General features: G+C 36.8%; 1 protein-coding gene across 1 annotated transcript in view; it reads left to right on the forward strand.

The window, feature by feature from the left end:
• LAMA3 (laminin subunit alpha 3) overlaps positions 1–12,271 on the forward strand; it is a 136,598-nt gene that overhangs the window by 62,532 nt on the left and 61,795 nt on the right. The window contains exons 30-38 of the mRNA XM_087891338.1: positions 482–597; positions 757–968; positions 1,474–1,678; positions 3,977–4,121; positions 6,056–6,196; positions 7,197–7,361; positions 7,760–7,861; positions 8,653–8,736; positions 10,397–10,627. Coding sequence (XP_087747464.1) covers positions 482–597; positions 757–968; positions 1,474–1,678; positions 3,977–4,121; positions 6,056–6,196; positions 7,197–7,361; positions 7,760–7,861; positions 8,653–8,736; positions 10,397–10,627 — 1,401 coding nt within the window. The remainder of the gene's footprint in view (positions 1–481; positions 598–756; positions 969–1,473; positions 1,679–3,976; positions 4,122–6,055; positions 6,197–7,196; positions 7,362–7,759; positions 7,862–8,652; positions 8,737–10,396; positions 10,628–12,271) is intronic.

A 12,271-nucleotide genomic window follows, 5' to 3' on the forward strand; every position in this document is an offset into this window, starting at 1 on the left:
CTTGGTTTCTAAAGTGACCATCTGAATAGTGTGCTTTATTGGTGGAACACAATTTTCTGTGAGGAGAAATTATTACTATTCACAGAAGAGAGGGAAGCAATTTCATTCCCTTTCAAGAGGGAATTTCATTCCCCTTTCAGAAAACCTCTGCCTGGGGCAGAGGTTTCCTAATACTAGGGGGAAGACAGGGGTACCCAGGGAGTGTAAGAATAAGAGAGACTAAGGCAAGCCCCATTTAGGAATGGACCTCCATTCATAATTATACGACTATTTAATATAATTATGTAAACATTTAGAATTGTTTTAAATAAATAAATATTAAATAAGTATTTTAAGTTTTTTACCTTTTTAGGATTTAGGTGCAATGCAAGTGCTTTTCACACATGCGTGCATAACCTTAAAATGCATGGAAACTGTCTGGAAACTGTGCATCAATACTTTAACTTTCTAAAATATGCAAATCATTTTTATCATTTTAAAGGAGCATATCCTGGTTGTTCCAGCAGATAGCTACAGCTACACACTTCTTCATAAAGACAGTGTGATTCGTTCAACTGATTTCATCAGCCAGTGTGGGGGAAACAGTTTTCACATAGTGTAAGTCATTGAATATATATATAAAAAGAAAGATGGATTATGGATTATGCTAAAAGCATATTAAATAAGTACATATTATATAAATGTAAATGAAAGTGGGCATAACCTTTTTAATAGTGGAACTCAGGTGTGTTCTCCTTCTATCCTTCTGTTTAACAGTCCTGGCATTTCCTCAGAATTTTGTCGAAATTCAGCTCGATCACTCGTGGCTGCTTTTAATGACGGGGCACTGCCATGCAATTGCCACAGAAAGGGTGCCACCAGCGCTACTTGCAACCCTGATGGAGGACATTGTAACTGCAGACCACACGTCATTGGTCGCCAGTGTACCAGGTGTCAGACAGGTTACTATGGATTTCCATTCTGCAAACGTAAGTAGCCATTCCACATGGGAGAGGTTACCCATTTTTTGGAACGTTGCCCAAGAACCGAATATTTTATTTTGTTGTTGATTTCATTCTCAATTTAAGGATTTTGCTCAGAGTTATTCATTAAAAACTTCCTGCTTTGTTTGGATGTAAAGAATGGCCAAAAAGGACGCTTGGATGTAGAAAACATTCATTCATATCTCAGCTTCTTAAACTGAGATGTGATCATCCAGATACCATTAAGTATTTGAGACTCATCTCTAATATATTATTTCTTGCTCAATTATGTTAAGCAGCTTTTGCAGTTATTTACATAACATTGTAGGTGGAGCCATGTATTTTATAAAAATGACTACTACTGGTTGAGCATACGTATGTTCGAATCAAATTTTTCAAAGAATTTTGGAATGAGATGAAATACGTTCTAGTGGATTTTTCGTCCAACAAGAGCAATGTATGTAATTCAAATATTCTTTGAGTATGAAATAATTTGTATTCTTGTTTGCAGCTTGCAGCTGTGGAAGGCGTCTTTGTGATGATATCACTGGGAAATGTATTTGTCCCCCACAAACTGTTAAGCCTAGATGTGAAGTGTGTGTGAGGTTGCACTTTGGATACCATCCACTTACTGGCTGTGAAAAGTGCAATTGCTCAAGCAAAGGAGTTATCAGTTCTATGAATTCTGAATGTAATAAAATTGATGGACAGTGCAGGTATGTAAGTATTTCTATGATGGAATGATTGGGGGTTTTGATTTTGGTTTTTTTTTTTGCACAGTAGGATGCTATAACTAAATTTTAGATTGCAGAATTCACTAATTACTCTGGGTCAATTCCTTATTCTCAGTCCCACATCCTTCAGGTGGTTTTTTTTTAAAGTGACTTACCAGAAAGTTAATTCTTGAGATGTTCTGCATGAAACATGGGAATTGCTGCTTTTAAGGATTGTGGCTATTGATTGGCCAAACAGTCAATAGTAAAGCTACTGAGCCAGGTTTACTCCATTCCATTGTTCAGCAGCAGACATATTTTACTTTCCAGAGATAGTATCATATAATAGAATACAATTAGAATAGAGTAGAGTAGAGTAGAGTAGAGTAGAGTAGAGTAGAGTAGAGTAGAGTAGAGTAGAGTAGAATAGAGTAACAGCGTTGGAAGGGACCTTGGAGGTCTTTAGTCCAACCCCCTGCTTAGGCAGAAAACCCTACACCACTTCAGACAAATGGTTGAGGTAAGTTGTTCCACTGATTAATTGTTCTAACTGTGAGGAAATTTCTCCTTAGTTCTAACTTGCTTCTCTCTTTGATTAGTTTCCACCCATTGCTTCTTGTCCTGTCCTCAGGTGCTTTGGAGAATAGCTTGACTCCCTATTCTTCGTGGCAACCCTGAGATATTGGAACACTGCTATCATGTCTCCCCTAGTCCTTCTTTTCATTAAACTAAACATGCTCAGTTCCTGCAGCTGTTCTTCATATGTTTTAGCTTCCAGTCCCCTAATCATCTTTGTTGCTCTTCTCTGCACTCTTTCTAGAGTCTCCACATCCTTTTTACATCATGGCGACCAAAACTGAATGCAGTATTCCATTCATATTGGTTATTGTTCTGCCATACAATGAAAGGGCTAAAACATTGGAACAGCAAGCAATGTTTACAGGCTGTTTTGTTAGGGACGTGATTAATAGCTGATTCTATCTTTCATCTAGGCAGCTAGCTATGTATCTGTCTATACATACATTCACCCTAACTCAATGTTTCTCAACCTTGGCAACTTTAACACGTCTGGATGTCAACACCTGGAATCCTCCACCATGCTGGTTAGGAAATTCTGGGAGTTAATGTCCAGCTATCTTAAACTAGCCAAGATTGAGAAACACTGCATTACCTATATTCTTCTTCTGACAAAATATCTGTGCTTTAGCATATTGCTATAATCCTGTATAAAAAGTATTGGATGGCTCTTATCCTAAAGCTGAGAGTGTTTCATATGCAGTGACCTTTTTATTTTAGGATGCTCCATGATAACCCAATTACTTTAGATAGCTGAAAAAGAATAGTTCATTCTGTACTAATTAGTAATTATTTATAATTATAGGAAAACTTTCTCTGACAAGGTTTTATTTTAAAGTGAGCCATTTGTTTATTGAACAAGAAATTGCTTATTTCAGTACTGTAGGTAGCAAGGCGAGCTGAAAAGGGGCATGGATGCAATTCGTTCATGTAGTTATGCTAATTAGAACAGAAATGTGATTCAGTACAGTGGCAACCCATTTCATTGGATATAGCAGAGTGTTAGATATTTCATTGGTTAGGGCTAATCTATGAGATGGGGGGGGGGCAATTACAAGCATAATGAGCAATTTGTGGGTTATTGCTGTGGGGTTTATCTTAAACTACCTTGGTTTCCAGAGCCCTTCTAGTATTTTTTTTTAGCCCATCAATATTCTTGATCTTTCTAATTGTTTTATGGTTGAGCTGACAATTGATTTTCTCTGAGACAATGTATTTGGAAATGAGGTGGTGAACTTGTCTAATCCAATGTCATTTTCCAGCCTACCTAATTATGTAACATCTAATTCAGTGTTAACTCAGGCCTGCCATCTTTGTGTTCCTAAGTTATAATATTTTATTTTTGTTGCATCAAAACTTACCATCCAGCATATCTTCATGCTTCTCACTTTCAAATGATTTAGAATGTTTCCATTTAACTCCTTTGATACAATACAAAAATGATAAACCAGAGATCTCAGCATCATATCTGTTTTTGGTCTTTGGCATAGAAAGTAAAAGAAAATTTGCTAGCCACTGGAAAAGAAATGCAAAATGTCATGCTTAGCAAGGTAATGTTTTTAAGGAATGAAGATCCACTCAGCATCTGGGGCAGGTTTATTTTTATAGTCTTAATTCTAATTCTGCATCTACTACTCTGATGCAGTTTTATACACCAATCTGATCTCCTGGATAGAAAACCACCCTTTTTAGAATGGACTTTTGGCCTTTGTTTTATTGTTCAAGATGTCGCTCAGGAATAGCAGGGCGGCAGTGTGATCGTTGTGCTCCTGGTTCTTATGGTTTTCCCAACTGTAAACCTTGTAAATGTAACAGAGGAGGAACGGAACCAGACATCTGCAATCCACGAACAGGAGTTTGCCTCTGTAAGGTCAGATGCTTTGACATTTCAAAGTTTGTGTGATTATTTTATGTGTCCTTCCCTATTCATCTGTAAATAATTCTCATTCTCACAATTACTTTAAAAAATAATATACCTAGACATATGTCTCTAGAAGTTTTAGTACATTAGATTGTATAGATCTTTAATTAGGTGGTGACACTCATGAGAAAATGGTTGATTTTTGAGCACAGTTCTTCAACTGCATTTAATAGGAATGTGGAAGAATTATTAAGAAAAGGTTGAATGGGTTTATTTATAATTCTCTGTTATTGTAAACAAAATATTGCTAGGAAATCCTCTAGAATTATTGACCAGGTTATATACTTCTGCTTTTCCAGCAATGCATGCATCTTGCCCAACCTATTTTGTCAATTGAATAAAGGGAGATATGTTGCAACATTCTCACTGGATACCTATTTCATTGGTATATCCAATACTGGGGCTCATTGAGTGTGGAATTAGGCTTGTGGGAACCAGCCAATCAGTATTATTTAGTTGTGATCCCACATTCTAATAACACTACTGGAATATATGAATTATTCACTTGATGCCCTATGTATTGTCAAAATATCATAGCATTTCCAGAAAAACTTTCCAAGAGTTATAGTGAATAGTGCTTAATTTGTAGTTAGTAATAGGATTAGTGATTGGGTGCTCAGTGACTCAGTGTCAATCAAAAGGTCAGCAGTTCAGCAGTTCGAATCCCTAGTGCCACGTAATGGAGTGAGCTCCCGTTACTTGATCCAACTTCTGCCAACCTAGCAGTTTGAAAGCACGTAAAAAATGCAAGTAGAAAAATAAGGACCACCTTTGGTGGGAAGATAACAGTGTTCCGTGCGCCTTTGGCATTTAGTCATGCCTGCCACATGACCACGGAGATGTCTTTGGACAGCGCTGGCTCTTTGGCTTTGAAACAGAGATGAGCACCGCCCCCTAGAGTCGGGAACAACTAGCCCATATATGCGAGGGGAATCTTTACCTTTATCTTTATTAGTCAGTGCCACATTTATTTCTCCCTATTGGCATACCCTATCCACTTGTTTTAAATCAAAAAGGCTCTTGATGGATGCAGCATCCATTTTCTTCCTCTGCTGATCAAATTCTTCATCTGTGTATACCAGTATGAGGCAATTTATTTTCCATTCAGATTCCTGTAACTGTTGCAATATGATCATAGTCAAAGCAAAAAACTGAAGTGCACATTGACACAAATGCTGTGGTATTATTAATGCTCTCTGCTGCGTTTATTGAACATGTGCGGCGGGCAGGCTTCTTCACAACGATCTTTATAGTCTACATTTTTACTAGGAATGCAGGAAGGCTTTGGCCTTTTTAAATTTTCTCATTAATAGAATGATCTGTCCTTTTTGAACTAAAGATAGGAGGAGAATCGTAATTACTGACTTTCATAATTTTCCAGAATTCTTAGTTCAAAAAGCATTTGAGAGTGTATTTATAAATATATCTCTTGAGAAATATATTACTGGCAGAAGGGCTTATTTATATGCAAATGTGTATTTTAAAATAGGATAATATGGAAACAGAAAAGAATAGAAGCATTCATGCCGATCAGAAGTAGATTTTTAGTTTCTTATGATTTGATCAAAAATATTGGGTGCATTCAGCGTGACTCATTTAAGTCACACAGCAATAAAATTTGTGTTAGCAGACTTCAAAGATGTCTGTGTGGAAGGCCCCTTATTTAAACTGACAGCTGCATAATGGTTGTGGCAATGGCTGTTACGTACTAAAGACACTTAAAAAATGTCCTTACAAAAGAGATAATATTAGTATCATCTGTGCTATTGAGTATTGAAAGACCGTGGAGAAACTGTCTTGAACATTTACAGCTATTTTTTTCCCTCTATTACTGCAAAGTTTTAAGTGCAAACATTTAATCGTTTATTCCAACTGACTTACAGGAGAATGTTGAAGGGGTGCAATGTGACATGTGCCGTTCAGGATCGTTTTATCTGGATCCTGCTAATCCCAAAGGTTGTACTACTTGCTTTTGTTTTGGAGCCACCAATATTTGCCACAGTACAAATAGACGCAGAGTCAAGGTATGCAATGCTACATATATATATATTTCCCCTTTGGAGATCAGATAGATCAGATAGCCAGATATCTGTGACTGGAGTTTTGCTTTGTATGTTAAAAACAGTGATTGATTGAGGCTGAAATGAGCACCAGACCTTTGATTGTAGGGTAATCAGGGGATTGAACTGGCTGCACGCAAATCAGTAGTGGCTTTCCAGATGCTAAAGATGTTCATTCTAAGAAAAAAATTTACAAGAGCATTACCTTTAACCTTAAAAAAAAAAAAGAATGACAGAAAGACTTTTATCAGTCATTAATACTTTTCTGTTTTCTCTCTTTGTGCTGAGGATTTTAAGATTCTTTCTTTTTTTTTAAGGTTAAAAGTAATGCTCTTGTAAATCTTTTCTCCTTTCCTGTGTCTTTATGTCATTGCTGTTCCTTTTAAAGTCATTTCCATCCTGCCGAGTTTAAAGTTATTGGTTTTTTTACTTTAGCTTTCAGCAGGTTTTTGCAAAAACAGGTCGCCTTGTTTGTTTGCCATGAGCAGAAGTGTTAAAGTCTGTTACAGTTGCAATGCCCAAATTGTATTTCTTGTCCCAGACACCAAGGTCTCTTGGGAAATTTTCCTGCTTCTTCAGAAAAGCACCTCACTTGTAAATCAGGGCAGTTGACTTTCCAGCATTTACTCAATGTTGCTGGGTAACTTGCAGAAGGAGTTAGTGAAATGTATCCATGTGATTGATTAGTATGCTCTGTGTCACTGCATTATGATACAACTTATGTCTTGATGAGTGGACAATTGCCCTTCTATGATGTTGGAAGCATAGGTAAATTTTACACAGGCAGTATTTTATAATGGCAAGAAAAACTTGTGTTTGTGGTAGAAATCAGAAAACCTTCTCACACAAGCCAGATAAGAGTTTCTACCAGATACCACTCCATCTTGCAAATAAACTTTTGTGTTGTGGGAAAACTTTAGTTTAAAAGCAAAAACTTTGTGTCTCTCCTCTGTTTTACTATTAGTTCACCGACATGAGAAACTGGCATCTGGAAGCAGTGGGTAATGCCATGAGTATTCCTACAACTTTCAATCCTATTAGCAACAGTGTTGTTGCTGATGTCCAAGAATTACCTCCCCTTCTGCACAATTTATATTGGGTGGCACCATCATCTTACTTGGGGAATAAGGTATATGATCTTTTCTGTAATATCTGTCAAAATTGTCCCATTATCAGCTCTAAATACTATTTTCTTTTATCTTTTTTATTTTATTTTATTTATAATAGCCAAATGCAGACTGGGCTCCTATATGGAAGACTGTAAAGCCTCATTTATGAATTATAGCAGCTGGATTCATACAATATGCTAAGCCAAAACCAAACAAATTATTCAGGCAAAATAAGTTTCTAGCAAGTGACAATCTGGTACATCAATAAACAGCTTTTTAATGACAAAGTTTTTAAAAATTTTCTTGACCTCTCTGTACCAATATTGCAAATGGGGTTGAAGATACTATGAAGACTAAATATTACGGTATCTTAAAGTATAAAAACCAGTTTCTGTATTTCCTGCAATTTGTTATTTAGCTTTCTTCATATGGAGGATATTTAAGCTATCAGTTGAAATCCTTTGGTTTACCTAGTGAAGGCATGGCTCTGCTGGAAAAAAGACCAGATGTACAGCTAATTGTAAGTCAAATAATGTATATAAACATGAATGCACCATCTTAGCTTTAAAAAGTGTTTACCCTTTACCACTCATTTTCTGTGCTTACATGGTGCTTACTGCACAGCCACAATGTGAAGATATGAAAGTCTGGGAGGTCTTTATTTGAATATGCCATTTTTATAGCTCTTGTTCCTTAAGTTCTACTACCTGTCAGGAAAGTGCCTTTTTTTTAAAGAGGACATGGCCTCATGATATGTGCTTATCTCATCAACACACTATAGTGGCAGTCTGTGTTCTTTATCCTACTTTTTCTGGTTTCTTTGATCACAGGTCTTGGCATATTAATAATCTCTGATGACCTATTAGTGAGCTTGATTATGATAGCCCTGTGGCCAGGGCTAGTATCTGATGGGCTCCTAGAGGCTAATTTATGCTGTTCATGCTCCCTTCCTTATATTGGCATTGCCCTCCATGGCATTTTTAGCTGGTCTGTAAGAGACGCTGGACATGGAGTTTCTGTGGAGGCATATATAAGCCTAGTGTTGTTCCCCAAGTGCTGTTAAGACATTATTCAGGTTATTTAAATGCATTGATTGATTGATTGATTGATTGATTGATTGATTAGGTACCACCATGACAACCTGTCCTTAACCTGATCTTTCAAGTCTTCCATCAGTGCACCCATCATTGCTGTAACTGATTCTATCTATGTTGTCTCTTCTGTTTCCCACTCTGTTTCTCACGAAGCATGATAATTTGGTACATAGGTACAATATTGTACTGACATTGAATTTCAACTATTTTTGCACAGGGACGGGAGATGAAAATATCCTATATAGATCCTAATAATCCTTTGCCAGACAAACTGTATTATGGATCAGTCCAATTAGTTGAGGTAAGAATGATGTTAACTTACTTTTGCTAAGCTATGCCATCAAATCTTGGCCTATTTTGATCCGTATCAGAAAAAGCAAGCATAAATGTTCCTGCTCTAAGAATAATTTCCAAGACTGTAGTTCTGAATATTCCATTGTCTATTGGAGAAAAAAGCTTATAAGCATGTTTTAATTGTGCAGTAAATATTTCTGCACATGGTACATAAAGAATCTTTCTATATGTGAGAAGAATTTCTATTGTAATTAATGTTCTAATTGAGAATGGCCTATTATTCAGTAAATAATTGAGAATATTTTCTCAGTGGGAAATAAAACTACAGGATGGATCCCTAGTCTTCATGTGCTATAGAAGAAGGTAGCAAATTTATACTTTGAATGCAGCAAGGGAGAACAGAATATTTAATCAGCATTTGGAAAGAGAAACAACATCCTTGGGTGCAATAGGTATTTGGGACTCTCGTGGAAGATTACCAGCTGTGCTGCATACTTGCTTGAGTCCTTTTCCTCCCATTTGCTTTGCTTCTATGTTGTAATAATCAAAGATTATAGAGACACCATATTTATCTAGTGCTAGATCTCCTATTTATGAAAATTTGCCTGTTGTGCTATCATGGGACTTTTCAAGCCAGAAGACTTCGGGGGAATGTTTCCAGAAGCCAGATTGTAAAGATAGCTTTCTTGCTTACTTATGAGGATTTATTTCTTCCTTCAAAAAACAGAAGAGCAGTATCAGATTATTCTGGATCCAGTAATTCTATAATATGGTACAATAATCTGTTGTATTGCAGTTAAGCAACTACTTTCACTGGTTGCCTGAAGAGTCAAGCTGGGTTCTTGGCTGGTTCATGTTTAGACTTGAAAAATAAAGATATTTGGCATCCTACTCTACATTCAATTACAGATGTACTTGAAGATTGAGGCCATTCCAAACCGACATTTTGATGTATGAGGCTGAGTTAAGCGTTAGAACTGAAGATAGGAATTGAATCTTGTTCCAAAGCACTTTAGAAACAGTCTAACAAATGCCTTTTATTGTAGTAAAAGTGGGAGTGAATAGCATTTAATGCTGTTTGCTATTCAAAATGAATAAGAATGGAACCTATGGAAAATATATGCATAGCATCATGCTGTCTAATGTTTTAATACGTTGGAAATGGAAGATTATACAGTTTTATTTTCCAATAATTCTTTCCTTCATATACCCAACCTATTTGGTTCTCTCTGATTGATATGAGAGAGTTACCTAATAAAGAGTTAAAAAACTTTTCTCTTAATGGACATTATCTTCTAGGGCAGGAGCTTGATAAAAATCAAGATGTTTGTCTTGACATATAATTGGTTTGCATAAACAAAGAGCTGTTGCTGCTTGACAACTGTTTTAAGAACATTTTCAAAATAGATATATTGTGTATATTTTGCTCCCAATTCTCTGTTATTATTTGTTGATTCTACCTTCCATATCATTCTTTTAATTATCTCTTGCCTGATTTTAGTTTTTCGTTGATACAATTATTTTGCTAGCATCTTTTCCCCTAGACACCCAGCATCTGATTTTCGTGCTGTCTTTCTTTGAAAATCGATGTTCCCTTTTTCCTGTGCTCTAGAAGATTATTGCAATGTATTCCAGATGCAAATTTCATTTGTATCTTCAATGTGCAGGAGAACTTCAGGCACACCAGCAGCAATAACTTAGTATCTCGAGAGGAGCTGATGATGGTCCTGTCTAGACTAGATGGATTACAAATCAGGGGACTTTACTTCACAGAAACTCAGCGGTTAACTTTGGGCGATGTTGGTCTGGAAGAAGCCACCAATACAGGAAATGGAAACATCGCTTATGCTGTAGAGGCATGTTTCTGCCCTCCTGAATATATGGGTGATTCATGTCAGGTAGGAATTTCCTTTTCTTTTTGTTCTGCATCATCCATGAGACATCGTTCAGGATAACAATACTGATTTGGCTCTAGCAACAAAAAAATATTATTCACGCTTTGACTTAAAGTGCAGCAGAGACGTACTTTGAGCAGTTCAGTGAAAAACTGTAATATATCCACATAATCTGGTTGTAGAAAATACTTTTATTCATAGACATTGTGATTAAAAAAAGCAAAATAGCCAAACGTAAAAAAAATAGATAAATAAAAATAAAATGTAAGGCCATCATAATGTAACCCAGTTAATGTATGGCTCTAAACTAAAATTTGCTTAATCATAGTTTATAAACCTCTGTGAGTTATTAAAGGATGTCAAATGCACAAGACTTTTCTTATTTTTATAGGCAACTAACATTTAAGATGCAGTTTGTCAGGTTAGAGTGGAAAAAGCTGCACTACTTAAACTCCTTTCTTCTATGGTGCTATGTCAATCTACCATTACCCTACTTATTTGATATTATTTCACTACTGATTTGGCAGCATTGTAACCTTTTGCAAAGCAAATTTTTTCAGATTAGCCTGTAGCATTCTCAGTTTTCTCCTCAAGTTACAATACTGGGCTTGTTAAAAGTCATTTTGAAAATGCTTTCAGTTTAATTCTTAAATGATTTTATGGTCTGTGATATAAAATATTCAGTTGATCAAGCATCAAGCGTGCATTTAAACTCTCCCCGTTGCCTTTCCTATTCCCTAAGTACACCTTGTCGGGTTTGTGGGTTTGTTTTCTTTAGCCTAGTGAAAATACATAGCCAAAAGGTAGACTTAGACACACTCCAGGAAGGAACACACCCTCTCAACATATTTCCTCAGAATTACTCAGCCTGTGATTTACAGGGCTGCTTCATCGTCTAGTACTGTCTCACTATGCTCGGGAGGAAAAGGTGATGCCTGCCACACCTTAATTCAGTGATACGCTCATTTTCAGAAATTGCAATGTGATCATTAACATCAGGCATTGCTCTGTATTGCACAACCTGACTCACGTACAAAGTTTAAAGGAGGAGCAGATCCTGGCATACGGATAGAGCCAAGAGGAGAACAATACGAAGTAGCATAAGGGAAAGTGCTGTATAATAACAAGGGCTGGGCGAGGGAGCAGCTCAGCTAAAGGCTCAGCAAAATGAGGGCTGCAGGATGGAAACTGTGCAGCCTTGGGTGGCTGGCCTTCTGCACAGGCTTGAGCCTCTGTCTGGGACATGTTTCGCAACAGAGGATAGCATTTCCACAGCTCTTGGGCCAAGGGCAACAGCAACAAGGTCACTGGGATTTTAAACCAAGACAGGTAACCACTCTTCTCTTTCTCTAGTCTCGCCCCACCTGTTCTTTCATTTTGAATTTTTAAAACATCCTGGTATGAAAGCATGTTAAGTACAGCCTTGGGGCCAAACTGATTTGTTTCTTGATAGCTATAATCTATACTGGAGTCTAGTGGAGGAGGTTAGTAAATGGTTAGTTTGCTTCCTTTTATATTGAGGATTTTAATCCTTGTTGGAAAATAAAACTGTTTAAAGCCATTTTCCCCCCCTGTGGGGTTGAAATGTGGACTGCAAACATGTTAATATTCAGTTGGGTGTGGTGCTGCTGCTACACATAAAAAGTT

This window comes from Pantherophis guttatus, chromosome 3 (genome assembly GCF_059756535.1).
Source record: "Pantherophis guttatus breed Tessera chromosome 3, ASM5975653v1, whole genome shotgun sequence".
Classification (NCBI taxonomy): Eukaryota; Metazoa; Chordata; class Lepidosauria; order Squamata; family Colubridae; genus Pantherophis; species Pantherophis guttatus.